This window comes from Aedes albopictus, chromosome 2 (genome assembly GCF_035046485.1).
Source record: "Aedes albopictus strain Foshan chromosome 2, AalbF5, whole genome shotgun sequence".
NCBI lineage: Eukaryota > Metazoa > Arthropoda > Insecta > Diptera > Culicidae > Aedes > Aedes albopictus.
The window spans coordinates 156,299,050-156,316,668 of NC_085137.1; the positions used below are offsets into that span (position 1 = coordinate 156,299,050).

Consider the following 17,619-nt stretch of genomic DNA (forward strand, 5'->3'; position numbering starts at 1 on the left):
TCTTTACTGGCACTACACGCTAAGACCGCTCAGCACCTAGAATGTGTAAGGCCTACTCATAAGTGCATAATTTCCAGAGTACACCAAAAATGGGTAACAGTTACACACAGGCTTGTCCGCACTGAGCGCATGAAAATTCTGCTCTTTGAATTTACACCACCAAGCACATCATAAATTAGAAATCTTTTCATCTAATCAGATAGAACAGGGGTTCTCAAACTTTTTCAGCTGGCGACCCACTTTTGATTTTTATTGAATTTGGCGACCCACCAGCCCATAATTTCATAACATACGTCATTTTAGAAAATTTGGGTTGACTTTTTGACTTAATACATTTTATGGCGTTCATAGGTTTTGGTGAACCTGCGTATTGTAGCACATTTTACAAATTTTAGGTTTATCAGACATTGAGCACTTTTCATTTTTTTTTCAAGTCCAAGTAATCAGTTTCAGTAAACTCCTTGTCTTAAAAACTTTGAATATGTTTGCAAGTTTCTAATTCAAATTTAAAAAGTCCGGTTCAATGCAACAATACAAAACATTACAGATTTTAGGAATTCTGTCGCTCATTTTTTAAAAAAGGAACTCATAGAATTATACATAGTCATAGTAAATATAAAGACAATTAAATACTTCGGGAAACTTTGAAATATTCATTAAATGAAAAGAAAAAAATAAGAAGCATTTTGTATCGTGATTGCTATATAAATTCTTCAAACAGATCGGTTTCTCTATATTCACGGTGTTTCACTGTTTCATTGAAACCACTTTTCAGCTGTTTTAATTTCTGTTAAAGGGCTGATTATCAAAATTCAGCAAAGTTTTACAGAAGATTAGCTTTACCGTAAAAACAAAACAAAAAATCGGTAGATATTACCAAGCGTACGTTGTTTTTTTTTTTGTCGAAATTTTATGTATTTTTGATATTTCAAATATTTTCTGAAATTTTAACTGCTGAACTTGGTATGTAAATATAAAGAAAAATGCAACCTGCAAACAACACTTGAACTCATTTTTTTTTTCATTTATTTTACTAGAATCTTCTGATTGAAACTCATAGTTTCAAAATTGATTTCAGAACGCAGAAAATGGTTTCAATATTTGATATTGTCGTCGCGGTCTTGGTCGCGGTTGAAACCTGAAGTTTCCCCACATGCGACGGTCGATTTCTCTCCAAATCCATACATGAAACGTAACGTCAGGCAGAGTTGCGCTGGACAGTGGACCTGATCCTCTAGCCAGCGCACTATGCCCGACGTACGTCCGACGCACGGTCTAGGAGAAAAATGGATTTTCGCGTGTCAAAAAATCCGATTTTTAACTGCACGAGCAATATATTCCATACCAAGATTAATTATACAGAATGCATGAATAGAATTAAGGAGAAATCTTAATTCCAGAAATAACTCTGCCCATTATCCAAGAGAGTTTTTGTTAATTTGTAAATGGCTAACAAAATTAGTATTCATAATTTAAATAACACATTTATTATGATGTCACCCAAGCTTTCGCGACCCACCAAAAATCTGTTCGCGACCCACCAGTGGGTCGCGACCCATAGTTTGAGAAACGCTGAGATAGAAGGATGTTGAAATATTCTAAATGTCATTTCGAACTGTCAAAAAACCGCACCGCAGCGCCACACGGAGCACGCAGAGAGATTTTCACCCGGGTGAAAATACTCCAGTGAATTACACTTTGAACGGCCCGTGCGGCGCTGCGGTGCGGTTTTTTGACAGTTCGAAATGACATTTAGAATATTTCAACATCCTTCTATCTGATAAGAGGAAAACATTTCTAATTTATGATGTGCTTGATGGTGTAAATTCAAAGAGCAGAATTTTCATGCGCTCAGTGCGGACAAGCCTGGTTACACATTCACAAAAACAGCTCGTACACTCTTCTCGATGCGAAATGTCGATATTTCTATGTTTACCAAGGTCACTAGTAAACCTAGCTAGATTGACGTACAAGATTTTTTGCGATTTTCACGATTTTGTGGACGCAGGAGCTGATTTTATGAATGTGCAAGGGTTACACATTTTTGGTGTAGCCTGGAAATTATGCACTTTAGTGCTCATCGGTTTTAGGGTGTACGATACTAAATTCCACCATAAAGCTTTCAGAAAACTTATCTTAAAATTCTATCTCAAAAAACTTTCACTCATAGACATTTATTTTAAAATTTTCATGACAATTCCAAGATAAACAGCTCACCCAATATAATTAACGCGATAAATAAGTCACTTAAAAAAACCTCCTTCCTGGGATTCGAGTTATCAACAAAATTGAAGAAAGCAAACAAACTGATCAGTCCACTCGTTTCGCTGATTGCGCCCTTCCGCGAACCACTATCCTGGTTTCGCCCGGCGTTTCTTCGCCTCCGATGGGCATGATTGCACTTACACTCTCCTGTTATGATTAATTACAAACACTTCTGCCCGCGTCACCGGGAATTGCCTTCGGAAAACTGAACGCTGAACTTTTCGTCCATCCCAACACCAGACAATTATTAAAAGGAAAGTTTGCTAACCATCCTTCTTCACCACCTAAGAGCTCTCCCCTTCATTCCAGCCAAAGGGACACTTTTCACGGAACACAATTTAGGAACAACTTCTGATGAACATCCATCGTGTGTCCAACGACTCTCTGGAAAAGCGGCCGGCAAAAGTATGCACCACCGTCCACCCACCATCGCCGTCGTCCCAGTTAAAGGGACCAGAAAATAATTTATTTTTAATGTTTCATTTTTTGTCTTCCCAAACGCAAGGAGTCATGGATGTTGCGCGCATCATCCAACTTTGCACACCGGATAGGGATATAATTTAGCCGAGACTCGTCCAACTTTTCCGACCAGAAGACAAACGCGGTGGCCTGCAACTGTAACCCCTTGGGCTGACTGGCCCGTACTCCGCGAACCCAGAAAATGGAAAGGACACTAATGAGCTACAAGATAACCGTTTCTTCGAATGACATTTGTCCGCACGACTGTTGACGCAATCCCTCTTCGGGGCCGGGCCGGGCCGGACTTCCCCGCCATGACGAGGACAGTGATCCGCATCACCCACCGCGTTGGATCCGGGTTGCTGGCCGGCAAGAAGGCACAACTTTTCAACTTTTCAGTAAAATTTTCAACCTCTTGCCTTTCGGGGGGTTTTTGGCTCGAGGGCGCTCCGGCCGGGTTCAATTTGGATGAGTTAAAGCAGGCAATTTGTAAAGACGCGACATCATTGCGGATGGGTTTCCTCGAATTAAGAAGTTTGGGATGAATGTTAAACATCAGGAGCGCTTCATCAAATAAGCATCGAAGAATAATATTTACCAAGGCGATGGATGGAAGATTTTCCTACGATGGGGGACCACGTAACCGTGAGAGCAAATGCGCAGCCATTCTACGATTCCTTGGTCATGATGTCTGGACTCGATTCCCGGTCAGCGGAGGAACTTTACGTAATGAAATAATGCTTGATTGTACTGGACATCGAGTGTCTTATACAGTGGTGTTATCGCGCTAAGGACACACAATGTTCTACGAGAAGCTGAACCGCTCGCGCGGAGGCTGCCACAAGCCGACCGGCGCCGAGACAATCACGGGAATATTCTCACGAGCGAGCGTGAGGAGATCAAGAGGTGGCGGTAGCGGTGAGCACCTCAATGGCGACGATGCAAGCACCAAAGGTGGCGTGGTAACAGATCTAGGAGTACGTGCGCAGGACGGAATATTTCCAGCCCCTGGCCACCAAGAGATTGAAGAGGAGGTTAGCCGGTTGAAAAACAACAAAGCCGCTGGAACAGATCAACTACCAAGCGAGTTACTAAAACGCGGTGGAGAATCTCTGGTGAGAGCACTATACTGGATTATTATTAAGATTTGGGAGGAGGAAGTATTACCGGAGGAATGGATGGAAGGTATCGTGTGTCCCATCTACAAAAAGGGCGACAAGTTGGATTGCGGGAACTATCGCGCGATCACACTACTGAGCGCTGCCTACAAGATACTCTCTCAAATTTTATGCCGCCGTCTATCACCGATTGCAAGAGGGGCAATATCATTCTGGATTTATGGGTGAACTCGCTACAACGGACCAGATGTTCGCCATCCGCCAGGTGTTGCAGAAATGCCGCGAATACAACGTGCCCACACATCACTTGTTCATCGATTTCAAATCGGCGTATGATACAATCGATCGAGAACAGCTATTGCAAATTATGCACAAATACGGATTCTCGGATAAACTGTGATGTGCGTAGTTCGAGTATCAGGGACACTCTCGAGACCCTTCGAATCTCGCAGAGGATTACGGCAAGGTTATGGTCTTTCGTGCTTGCTGTTCAACATTGCTTTAGAGGGTGTAATTAGGAGAGCGGGGATAAATACGAGTGGAACGATTTTCACGAAGTGCGTTCAGCTGCTTGGCTTCGCTGATGATATTGATATTATTGCTCGTAAATTTAAGGCGATGGCAGAAACGTACATCCGACTAAAGAATGACGCCATGTGAATCGGATTACCCAAGTAACACACTTGTCACAGAAAAGTCACGGTGGCGCAGGTTTTTGTTGCGCAGAAGTCATTGTGACTTACTTCTAGCAAGTAAGTGTTTATTTGTTAGAAGTAAGTCACAGTGACTTCTGCGCAACAAAATTCTGCGCCGCCGTGACTATTCTGTGACAAGTGTGTTACTTGGGTAGTCATTAATATGTCGGAGTCAAAGTACATGGTGACAAAGGGTTGAGAGAAGAATCATCGCCACCCAGAATTTCTATCGAAGGTGATGAAATCTAGGCGGTTGAAGAATTCGTGTACTTGTGCTCACTGGTTGTCCTGTCAACAACGACAGAGAAATCTGAGATGCATTTTGGCAGGAAATCAAGATTACTTTGGACTCCGCAGAACTCTATGATCGAACAAAGTTTACCGTCACACGAAGTCAACTATCTACAAAACGCTGTTTAGACCGGTAACCGTCTATGGGCACGAAGCATGGACCCTACGTGCAGAGGACCAACGCGCCCTTGGAGTTTTAGAACGGAAGGTGTTGCGTACCATCTACGGCGGAGTGCAGATGGAAGACGGGACTTGGAGAAGACGAATTTGCCGCAAAAAAGTGAGAGATTCAATGAAAGAATACAATGCAAATAACATAGTTTTATAGCTAGTTATTTTTTTTACCAATATTGAACCACCAGATAAAAAGTGACGAAAGAATGTGCAGGTTGAGGATTAAGGGCAGATTCTTCAACATCAGCATAATAAACGTGCACAGCCCTCACTCCGGAAGCACTGATGATGACAAAGACGCATTTTACGTGCAGCTCGAACGCGAATACGATCGCTGCCCAAGCCACGACGTCAAGATCATCATAGGAGACCTAAACGCTCAGGTAGGCCAGGAGGAGGAATTCAGACCGACGATTGGAAAGTTCAGCGCACACCAGCTGACGAACGAAAATAGCTTACGCCTCATCGACTTCGCCGCCTCCAAGAACATGGCCATTCGTAGCACCTTCTTCCAGCACAGCCTCCCGTATCGTTACACCTGGAGATCACCATTACAAACGGAATCGCAAATCGACTACGTTCTGATTGATGGACGGCACTTCTCCGACATCTTCGACGTCAGGACCTATCGTGGCGCTAATACCGACTCTGATCACTACTTGGTGATGGTTAAACTGCCCCCAAAAACTCTCCGTTATTAACAATGTACAGTACCGGCGGCCGACTCGGTACGATCTTGAGCGACTGAAGCAACCGGATGTCGCCACCTCATACGTGCAGAATCTCGAGGCAGCGTTGCCGGATGAGGGTGTGCTCGATGTGGCCCCTCTAGAGGACTGCTGAAGTACAGTCAAAGCTGCCATCAACAACGCAGCCGAGAGCACTATCGGGTACGTAGAACGGAGTCGACGAAATGATTGGTTCGAAGAGGAATGCAGAGCGGTTCTGGAGAAGGACGCAGCGCGGGCGGTAATGCTGCAGCATGGATCCCGACAGACTGTGGAGCGATACAGACAGAAGCGGAAGCAGCAGACCCATCTATTCCGAGAGAAAAAGCACCGCCTGGAAGAAGCGGAGTGCGAGGAAATGGAACTGCTGTGCCGTTCACAAGAAACACGTAAGTTGTACCAGAAGCTTAACGTATCCCGCAAAGACTACGTACGTGCCGCAAGTCGAAATTTTCAGGGATAAGGATGGGAGCCTCCTGACGGACAAACGTGAGGTGATCGAAAGGTGGAGGCAGCACTTCGTCGAGCACCTGAATGGAGAAGAGAATGTAGGCACGGGGGATCAAGGCAGCGGAGGAAATGACTATGTTGGTGCAGCAGAGGACGAGAACGAACCAACTCCCACGCTGAGGGAAGTTAAGGATGCCATCCACCTGCTGAAAAACAACAAAGCGGCTGGTAAGGACGGTATCGCAGCAGAACTCTTCAAGATGGGCCCGGAAAAGTTGGTCACCTGTCTACACCAGTTAGTAGTCAAGATCTGGGAAACCGAACAGCTACCGGAGGAGTGGAAGGAAGGGATTATCTGTCCCATCCACAAGAAAGGCGACAAGTTAATGTGTGAGAACTTTCGAGCGATCACCATTTTAAATGCCGCCTAGAAAGTGCTATCCCAGTTCATCTTCTGTCGTCTTTCACCTAAAGTAAATGAGTTCGTGGGAAGTTACCAAGCCGGTTACAGCGACGGCCGGTCGACAACGGACCAGATCTTCACCGTACGGCAAATCCTCCAGAATTGCCGTGAATACCAGTATTATGACGGCCGAGGAAAAGTTCTCAAAATAGTTGTACTTATTTAATCACTTTATTAATTGGGAAAATAACAATTTTCTTCAGCGCCGTGTGCGCTCATCGTGATGGCGAAAAGTACAGTACTCGTTCTACCAGATCGCGAGCAAGGGTAACAAAGTTTATATAATTCAAGGTATGCGCAATCATGGTATATCGATGTAGGTGTAAAAGAAAAGTAGCAAGGTTTATATAATGCAAGATATAACACTTCTCCCCCATGTTAAAAGAAATTACGCTTAACAATCATAAAACTACAAATTCAATCTATGGGGAGGTTTAATAATGCGAGATGATCGTCGCAGCGGTGTCGTAGACTCCAAAACGGCTGATCGACTATCCTTGGTGGACGTCGAACGCTCCGGACTGGAAGGAAGCGTAGACGTCGTGACAACATTACGTTTGGAAACCACCGGTGTCGTACCAGCAGTCTCTCCTTCTGGATTAGCGGCAGCGGGAACCGCTTGGAGTGTCCACCGAAACGTCTTGTAGATCGGCGCCCACACCGACTATGTGGTCAATGTGGCGCTCCCAGATTCTCCCATCGTCGAGACGTACAGCATATCGCAGCTTACCCAGCTTCTCGGCTATTCTTCCAAACTTCCACTTATCTTTGGACAGGAAATCTCGAACACGAACTCTGTCACCATCCAGGTATTGGCGCACGACAATGTCCGCCTTGCTTGAAGTTTCGTTTTTCGGTAGTAGCAGGTCGAGTCTCGATCGAATCTGTCGACCGAACACGAGCATTGATGGTGACTTTCCTGTTGATGGGTGAATCATTTTGCGGTATGTGAGCAGGATGTTACACAACTCCAGGTTCAGCTGAGACTTGGTGCACTTTAACGCCTTCAACTTCTGTTTGATGGTTTGAACGTACCGCTCCGCTTGACCGTTCGTTGCTGGATGGTACGGAGCACCCATCTTGTGCACTACACCGTTTGTCTTCAGGAACTGTTGAAAACCCTCCGATGTAAATTGGACGCCATGGTCGCTCACCAGGACTGACGGAATGCCAAACTTGCTGAAGATCTCGCGATACATATTGACGGTACTTTCGGCCGTGATGGACCTGCATATTTAGACCTAGACTTGCTGTAGGCATCCACGTAGATGAAGAAGTAGGTATCCAAATAGGGACCATCAAAGTCGACATGAACCCTCTGGAAAGGGGCTGTTGGTGTTTCCCAGCAATGAAGGTTCATCTTCGCCGGCTCGGCACGTACCGACTGGCAGTCGGCACAATTGGCTACCATATCCTCTATATCCCGGTCCAAACCAGGCCACCAGCAGTATCCTCTTGCCAGCGACTTCGTACGGGTTGTTCCGAAGTGAGTAGAATGCAATTCCTCCAAAACGCGTTTCTGGAGAGGAGCAGGCACGTACACTCGAATTCCTCGAAGCAAGCATCCTTTTTGAAGGGAGAACTCGTGTTGTTCCACACCGAAACGATCCTTCGCTTCCACCGAATGACCGTGCTTGATTCCTTGGATTAATTTCTGCACTGTATGATCCTCAGCAGTAACTTGGCCCAACTCGGCAGCCGTCAACGGTAGAGTGTCGATTTGACTCAGCTCCACAGCATCAGATTCTTCAATCTCGTTCTCAGGATCAGAAATATCCAGCGGAAATCTCGACATGGCATCAGCATTCGCGTGGTTGGCAGATTTGCGGAACCGGATTTCATAATTGAAGCTTTGCAAATACGTAGCGTAGTGTTGCATCCGTAACGCAGACATGACCGGCAACCCTTTGTGCTCCCCGAAGATCTTTGAGATAGCCTGGTTGTCGGTAAGCAAGGTGAATCTTCGGCCGTAGAGATATTGGAAGAATTTCTTCACTCCAAATATGATAGCATACGCCTCCTTGTCCACCTGCATGTACTTCTACTGCACTCGACTGAGAGTTTGGGACGCGAACTGAATTGGACGTTCAGTACCGTCCGGATACACGTGGCTTAGTACCGCCCCTACTCCGTAGGGCGAAGCGTCCGTTGCAAGCAGAAGAGGTAACTCGGGTGAGTAATGGGCGAGGCAGTCATCGGATTGCACCAATTCCTTCACCTTCCTAAAGGAATCCTCGCATTGCTTGGTCCATCTGAACGGCACGTCGCTTTTAAGCAAGTTGTTCAGAGGATACAGCACCGTGCTCAGGTTCTGGAAGAACCGTCCGTAATAGTTAACAAATCCGACGAACGACCGAACCTCATCGACGTCCTTCGGTCTGGGCATGTCCTGGATCGCTTGCACCTTCTGTTGAATCTTGTGGATGCCGTCCTTATCAATCGAGTATCCGCAGTACTCAATGTTGTCCACAAAGAATTCGCACTTCTCCTTGTTGATTCGTATTCCGCATTCATTAAGACGCCGAAGTACCTCCTCCAGTCGACGCAAGTGTACTTCATCATTCTCACCCGTTATTTTAATATCGTCCAAGAAAACACTTACCCCTTCTATTCCTTGCAAAATGACTTCCATTTGTCGCTGCCAGATTGCTGGGGCTGATGCGACACTGTACTGTGTCGAGATACGCGCCGAAATTGCACGTAACAGCAATCCTCCGCAGGGCCACTAGGTACTCGTCCACCGTTTCGTCGGCGGATGCCGCATCTTAATCGCCCTGCCGGCGACACTTGAAGCGAAAATTTTCGCTGATTTCCAGTGGCTGGGGGCTGAAGAAGTCGTTCAACGTTGCAACGATGTCCTGGTACGTCTTCGTGCGGGGGGAATCCGGGGCAACCTTGTCGCAGATGACATCATAGGTTTCGGACCCCATGTAATGCAGAAGAAAGTGCTTTTTCATCTGCTCATCCGCTACTCCGTAGATGTGGAAAGCGGTCTCAAGACGTTCCACCCAGCGCATCCATTTTAACATAAGGACTGTATCGGAAATTAACTATAAACGTTCACAATTGCCTGAAAAATAATCTGTTCGAAATAAACATAACTTTATTTTTGGAGATACTATGTAAATCTTTTAAATAAAGGATGGCAGTTCTGATTTTCCAAAAATAATCATTTAACTTGGACTTTTATCTCAAAGATTGCACATATGTTTTTAAAATTTTGGACACCTCCTAAAAATTTAAAATTGCAAAAACTGTGGGAAAATATTCAATTATTTCTCTTATTTTTGCGCAATTATATTCTTTTCCAGAATGCTCATGATATAGGAAAATTATTTTCATCAAGTAAAATACCCTCCGCAGTTTAGGGCAATTCTTAAAAATGAAAAAAGGCCATTTTTCGAGGAGCTCTTTTTTTATGCGTCTTCAAAGAACGATTACGCAAATAAAAAAATACATAAAATTGAAAATTTGCATTTTTTTCGATTGGGTATTAATTTCAATCTGTTGAAGAGGTAGTTTTACCAGAGAATGGATTTTTATAACCTCTAAAGATATTTAAAACAGAGCGTCAAAGTTCGACCAAAAAGTAGGTGTTTTTTGGGATACACCATATTCTTAATGTAGGAGGTTTTTCTATCCAAAATAAGAATTTTAAAAGTCGGTTTTGAGTGATATGTTATGTGTACATAACTGCTAGTAATAATCATTATTTTCCAGATTTTTCCCCGTACAAATTTTTTTCGCTACAAATGTTTGAAACGTTAAAAAATTAAAAAAAAAAATGCAGTTTGTACAGATTGCTATTTTGTGTGGAATACTCATAGAACCATATTTTCAATAATACTAAACATTTTCCAAATTTCTTCCAGCTGTTCTAAACTTTACTATATTGGGAAGATTTCATAGAAGAACCGGAATGAAAAGACCAACCGTACGTCGAGATAGACCATTTCGAATGTTTATAGTTAATTTCCGATACAGTCCTTACGTTTGTCGAACGATTCTATCGCGAACGTCGGTGGGGGAAGAACAGCCGGAGCTCCAGAAGCCCCCGCAGCAGCACCAGCACCGCCAGCCGGAATTCCACCGGGATTCACCATCCTCCGTCGCCAGAACTATTATGACGGCCGAGGAAAAGTTCTCAAAATAGTTGTACTTATTTAATCACTTTATTAATTGGGAAAATAACAATTTTCTTCAGCGCCGTGTGCGCTCATCGTGATGGTGAAAAGTACAGTACTCGTTCTACCAGATCGCGAGCAAGGGTAACAAAGTTTATATAATTCAAGGTATGCGCAATCATGGTATATCGATGTAGGTGTAAAAGAAAAGTAGCAAGGTTTATATAATGCAAGATATAACAACCAGGTCCCAACGCATCACCTGTACATCGACCTCAAAGCGGCATACGACAGTATCAACCGCACAGAGCTATGGAAAATTATGGACGAAAACAGCTTTCCCGGGAAGCTGACTAGACTGATAAGAGCAACGATGTACGGTGTGCAGAACAGCGTAAGGATTTCGGGTGAACTATCCAGTTCATTCGAATCTCGACGGGGACTGCGACAAGGTGATGGACTTTCCTGCCTACTATTCAACATCGCTCTGGAAGGTGTTATGCGACGAGCCGGGCTCAACAGCTGGGGTACGATCATCACAAAATCCGGTCAATTTGTCTATTTTGCGTATGACAGGGATATTATTGCTAGAACATTTGGAACGGTGGCAGAACTGTACACCCGCCTGAAACACGAAGCAGCAAAGGTCGGACTGGTGGTGAATACGGCTAAGACAAAGTACATGCTGGTAGGTGGGACTGAGTGAGACAGGACAAACCTTTGCAGCAATGTTACGATAGACGGGGATATTTTCGAGGTGGTAGAAGAATTCGTTTACCTCGGTTCCTTGCTAACGGCTAACAATAACGTGAGCCGTGAAATACGAAGGCGCATCATCAGTGGAAGTCGTGCCTACTATGGGCTCCAAAAGAAACTGTGGTCAAAAAAGATTCACCCCGCAACAAATGTACCACGTACAAGACGTTAATAACACCGGTGGCTCTCTACGGACACGAGAAATGGACGATGCTCGAGGAGGACCTGCAAGCTCTCGGAGTTTTCGAGCGACGTGTACTAAGGACGATCTTCGGCGGCGTACAGGAGAACGGTGTGTGGCGGAGAAGGATGAACAACGAGCTCGCTGCACTCTACGGTGAACCCAACATACTGAATGTGGCTAAAGCTGGGCGGATACGGTGGGCAGGGCATGTGCAAGAATGCCGGACTACAACCCTGCAAAGTTGGTGTTTGCTAACCATCCGGTTGGTACAAGAAGGCGTGGGGCGCAGAGAGCACGATGGGTGGACCAGGTGGATTGTGATCTGGCGAGCGTTGGGCGTGACGGACGTTGGAGAGCTGCAGCTGCAAATCGAGTATTATGGCGGCAAATTGTTGATTCAGTGTTATTATGAATTTGATGTCGAACTAAATAAATGAAATGAAATGAAGAGTGAAATGTAATAAATATTAGTCCACATCTACCGACATGTTATGTTGACCAGTGTTAAAGAAAAAAATGAAGTAGCACGGAGTTGTGTGAGTCATATTAAGAGTGCGATCTGGTCAAAAGTTTTAATGTAGGATACAACTCTCTTTTCTATATCGAGTGACAAAAGTACAAGTATGGGAACACTCACTTGCAAAGAGTAACACTCACTTGTTGTTTTCTCAGCTCAGAAGCGTGCTATCAAGAAACGATGTAAGGACGACTTTTGCCCAATGCATTGCATTGTTTCACGAGCACTCATTCGATGCATCCCCAACCCAGACATCATTATTATCTTCAGTCGGAGCTGGTTCATCTCCGTATCATCAGTGAAAAAAAGAAACTCAATGTGTACATACATACATACATACATTTATTTGTTCAACATCATTAAGACAAGACATAATCAACAATAGTACGCCACAATACTCGGTTTGTGGCTGCCGCTCTCCATCCTCGGTCGCGCCCAATGCTCGCCAAGTCACGCTCCACCTGGTCCGCCCATCGGGCTCTCTGCGCTCCACGCCTTCTTGTGCCAACCGGATCCGTTGCAAACACCAGCTTTGCAGGGTTGTTGTCCGGCATTCTTGCAACATGCCCTGCCTATCGCATCCTTCCGGCTTTGGCCACCTTCTGGATGCTGGGTTCGCCGTAGAGTGCAGCGAGCTCGTGGTTCATCCTTCTCCGCCACACACCGTTCTCCTGCACACCGCCAAAGATCGTTCTTAGCACGCGTCGCTCGAAAACTCCGAGTGCTTGTAGGTCCTCCTCGAGCATGGTCCATGTCTCGTGCCCGTAGAGGATCACCGGTCTTATTAGCGTTATGTACATGGTGCATTTGGTGCGTGGGTGAATCTTTTTCGACCGCAGTTTCTTCTGGAGCCCGAAGTAGGCCCGACTTCCGCTGATGATGCGCCTCCGAATTTCATGGCTCACGTTGTTGTCAGCCGTCAGTAAGGATCCGAGGTAGACGAATTCCTCCACCACCTCGAAAGTATCCCCGTCTATCGTAACGTTACTACCCAGACGGATCCGGTCGTGTTCGGTTCCGCCTACCAGCATGTACTTTGTTTTTGAGGCATTCACCACCATACCGATCTTTGCTGCTTCGCGTTTCAGGCGGGTGTACAGTTCTGCCACCGTTCCAAATGTTCTAGCGATAATGTCCATGTCGTCCGCAAAGCACACAAATTGACCGGATTTTGTGAAAATCGTTCCCCGGCTGTTGAGCCCGGCTCGTCGCATCACACCTTCCAGCGCGATGTTGAAGAGTAGACATGAGAGTCCGTCACCTTGTCGCAGTCCCCGGCGAGATACGAATGAACTGGATAGTTCACCCGAAACCCTTACGCAGTTTTGCACACCGTCCATCGTTGCTTTAATCAGTCTAGTCAGCTTCCCAGGAAAGCCGTTTTCGTCCATGATTCTCCATAGCTCTGCGCGGTCGATACTATCGTATGCCGCTTTGAAGTCGATGAACAGGTGGTGCGTTGGGACCTGGTATTCACGGCATTTCTGGAGGATTTGCCGTACGGTAAAGATCTGGTCCGTTGTCGACCGGCCGTCGATGAAGCCGGCTTGATAACTTCCCACGAACTCATTTGTTTTAGGTGACAGACGACGGAAGATGATCTGGGATAGCACTTTGTAGGCAGCATTCAAAATAGTGATCGCCCTGAAGTTCTCACATTCCAAATGGTCGCCTTTCTTGTGAATGGGGCAGATTACCCCTTCCTTCCACTCCTCCGGTAGCTGTTCGGTTTCCCAGATCCTGACTATCAGCCGATGCAGACAGGTGGCCAACTTTTCTGGGCCCATCTTGATGAGTTCAGCTGCGATACCATGCTTACCAGCTGCTTTGTTGGTTTTGAGCTGGTGAATGGCATCCTTAACTTCCCTCAGCGTGGGAGTTGGTTCATTTCCGTCCTCCGCTGCACTGGCGTCGTCGTTCCTTCCGTTGCCGTGGGCTCCCGTGCCTACGTTCTCCACGCCGTTCAGGTGCTGATTGAAGTGCTGCTTCCACCTTTCGATCACCTCACGTCCGTCCGTCAAGAGGCCTCCGTCTTTATCCCTGCATATTTCGGCTCGCGGCACGAAGCCGTTGCGGGATGCGTTGAGCTTCTGATAGAACTTCCGTGTTTCTTGAGAACGGCACAGCAGTTCCATTTCTTCACACTCCGCTTCTTCCAGGCGGCGCTTTTTCTCCCGAAAGAGGCGGGTCTGCTGTTTCCGCTTCTGTTTGTAACGTTCCACGTTCTGTCGAGTCCCTTGCTGCAGCATTACCGCCCTCGCTACGTTCTTCTCCTCCAAAACCGTTCTGCACTCTTCGTCGAACCATTCGTTCCGTCGATTCCGTTCCACGTACCCGATGGTGCTCTCGGCTGCGTCGTTGATGGCTGCTTTCACTGTACTCCAGCAGTCCTCTAGAGGGGCCTCATCGAGCTCGCCCTCGTCCGGCAACGCGGCTTCGAGATTCTGCGCGTATGCTGAGGCGACATCCGGTTGCTTCAGTCGCTCTAGGTTGTACCGTGGCGGTCGCCGGTACCGTACATTGTTGATGACGGAGAGTTTTGGGCGCAGTTTGACCATCACCAGATAGTGGTCGGAGTCGATGTTGGCGCCACGATAGGTCCTGACGTCGATAATGTCGGAGAAGTGCCGTCCGTCAATCAGAACGTGGTCGATTTGAGATTCCGTCTGCTGTGGTGATCTCCAGGTGTAACGATAAGGGAGGCTGTGTTGGAAAAAGGTGCTACGAATTGCCATATTTTTGGAGGCGGCGAAATCAATGAGTCGTAGGCCGTTTTCGTTCGTTTGCTGGTGGGCGCTAAACTTACCTTTCTTCGAGTTTCGACTGTTGGTGATTATGTTGGAAGGGGAATGGCGTTCAGTCTTTGGAGGAATAACTCAAAAACGGATTCTTAAGCTTTCATCCGCTTAAGAATCCGTTTTTGAGTTATTCCTCGAAAGACTGAACGCCATTCCCCTTCCAGCTAAACTTACCAATCGTCGGTCTGAATTCCTCCTCCTGGCCTACCTGAGCGTTCAAATCTCCTATGATGATCTTGACGTCGTGGCTTGGGCAGCGGTCATACTCGCGTTCGAGCTGCGCGTACAATGCGTCCTTGTCATCATCAGTACTTCCGGAGTGTGGGCTGTGCACGTTTATTATGCTGAAGTTGAAGAATCGGCCCTTGATCCTCAACCTGCACATTCTTTCGTCGATCGGCCACCAACCGATCACGCGCCTCTGCATATCACCCATCACGATGAAAGCTGTTCCCAGCTCGCGTGTGTTGCCGCAGCTCTGGTAGATGGTATGATTACCTCTAAACGTTCGCACCATGGATCCTGTCCAACACACCTCCTGCAGCACTACGATGCCGAACCCGCGGTCCTTCAGTAGATCGGCGAGTATGCGGGTGCTCCCAATGAAGTTGAGAGATCGGCAGTTCCACGTACCGAGTTTCCAATCGCAAGTCCTTTTTGTTCGCTGGGGTCGTTGCCGTTGGTCTCGGTTGGTATTATTCTGTTGCTGATTTTCCGTTACAATGGTTTTTTACGGCTGGCTCGTAGGTCCTGACACCAACCCCCTACTTTCCGGAGGACCATAGTGCACAGTTGAGCTTAGAGTCCTTCCCTGGCACTCGGACGTAGATCAGCCGCCCCTAACATGGGGATCAGACGCTGTTGTGAGCCGCTCCTCCTGGAGAACAGACGCTCAGGTTTGCCGAAGCAAACCCCCCCTTCCCTGTCAGCCTACGACCAAAGTTCCCACCGGGGTTGGTTACCCGATCTTCCCTAAGGTTGCTCATAGTTTCCGGCCGGTACCGCGTGGAGGTAGGGATAGGAGTTGCTGGGCAGAGGCTAGTGGATCACAATGGGATCTGAATTGCGCAGCATACCCAGCCTTTACCGTGCCCAAATCAATGTGTACTACACGCTAAAACCACTCAGCACTAAAATGTGTAAGACCTACCTACTCTTAAGTGCATAATTTCCAGAATCCAAGGAAGGTATAAACTTCTGGGATAATCTCTAAAAAAATGCGATATTCTAAAAAACAACTATTTGGTAGAAGAACCTCTGTAAGTATTAGCTGAGAAATCACTCTGGAGAAATGTTTGGCTGAATTTCTTAGAAATTCTATGAAAGACTTTCCGAAGGAAAAGCTGTAAAAATTCTGCAGACATGCCTGGTTGATTTTTTGAAGGAACCCATGATGGAATTTGGAAAGTGTTCTAAATGAATCCTTTTATACGTTTCTTGAGGAATCTCTAATAGAATTACTGAAGCACTCCTTACCATACAGAATGTTAAGTGCACAATATTAGCTGAACTTTGTGAAACTTGAAAGTGTATTTTGTCGTGGAAAACTAAACTTTTGGTAGCTTAGAACGAAAATACTAACCTACTGGAAAGGAATTAAATTCAACAATAAATACGAACTACTTCCACAACACTTTCGATTGCAATAAACATTGACCATTACTGTCGGAATATGATCACGCAGAAATATATTGGATTAGCCCTTCATGCCATATGTTTCCTTACATACAAACCACCAATCACCACTTTATTGAACTTTCATCAAGAACCAACTGAACACTGATTCTAAATTGGAACTCCTGCCATAACCCATAGGAATCGTTTTGATTGTCCCTTCGGACAATCTGGTCGAGCTGTCCTCCGTTTTTACGGCGCACTTTCCGATTGTTTTCCCAACCCCACAAAATTACCTTGTCCGGGTGAGAACCCGGCTTTGTAACTTTTGCAAACACAAAAATTAATAAACTTTTCTCGTTGGGCGCCGCCATCGATAAACGCTCTGGTCTTGTCCACAGCCATCTCGGTACCCGGCAGCAGCAGCCGCAGCCATCATCATCGTTGTCGGCGACGTTTGATGCAATAAAAGATGAATTTATGGCAGCAATTGGCGAACAAGATTGCCCAATAAAAAGGTGCACCCCGCTCGTTCTGAGAAGGTCTGAGGGGAGGGGATATGACTTCGATGACTCCGCAGCATGCGGGAAGAGTTTGCACCACCCAAAAAATAGCTTTATGGTAGGGCTGTCTTCTTGTTCTCGGGTTGGTCGAGATGTGATTTATAAGAGAATTATGCCAATGACCGTACGGAAATGGGGTTTATGTGCGGGAGAACTTGTTTTCATAGAGACGGGGACGAGAACATCGAGAGTAGTGCTTCGACAATTTTTTTTGAAGCACTTTCCATTAATGGGCTACGTAAATCAAGCTCCATCGGGTGTAAATCAATTTGGATGACAGAGTTCAATTTTCCGAGAAATTTCCAGATGTTTGAATAGAGTAAAATGGTGATTATTTATGAGCTCGAGTTGGAGTTGACCATGCTCCCAGATGGAAATGAATATCATAAAGTGTTCAAGATACACACTAAAATCGCTCAG

At 46.0% G+C, this 17,619-nt stretch overlaps 1 protein-coding gene across 1 annotated transcript; it reads right to left on the reverse strand.

Moving 5' to 3' along the window:
* Positions 1-7,793: 7,793 nt before the first annotated feature.
* On the reverse strand, positions 7,794-8,678 carry LOC134286242 (uncharacterized protein K02A2.6-like). The gene has a single exon (XM_062847825.1). It carries the CDS (start codon positions 8,676-8,678, stop codon positions 7,794-7,796), a length of 885 nt encoding a protein of 294 aa, XP_062703809.1.
* Positions 8,679-17,619: the final 8,941 nt, after the last annotated feature.

Coding starts and splice junctions, on each gene's coding strand:
- LOC134286242 (XM_062847825.1), bottom strand. CDS start 8,678: ATGCAGGTGGACAAGGAGGCGTATGCTATCATATTTGGAGTGAAGAAA.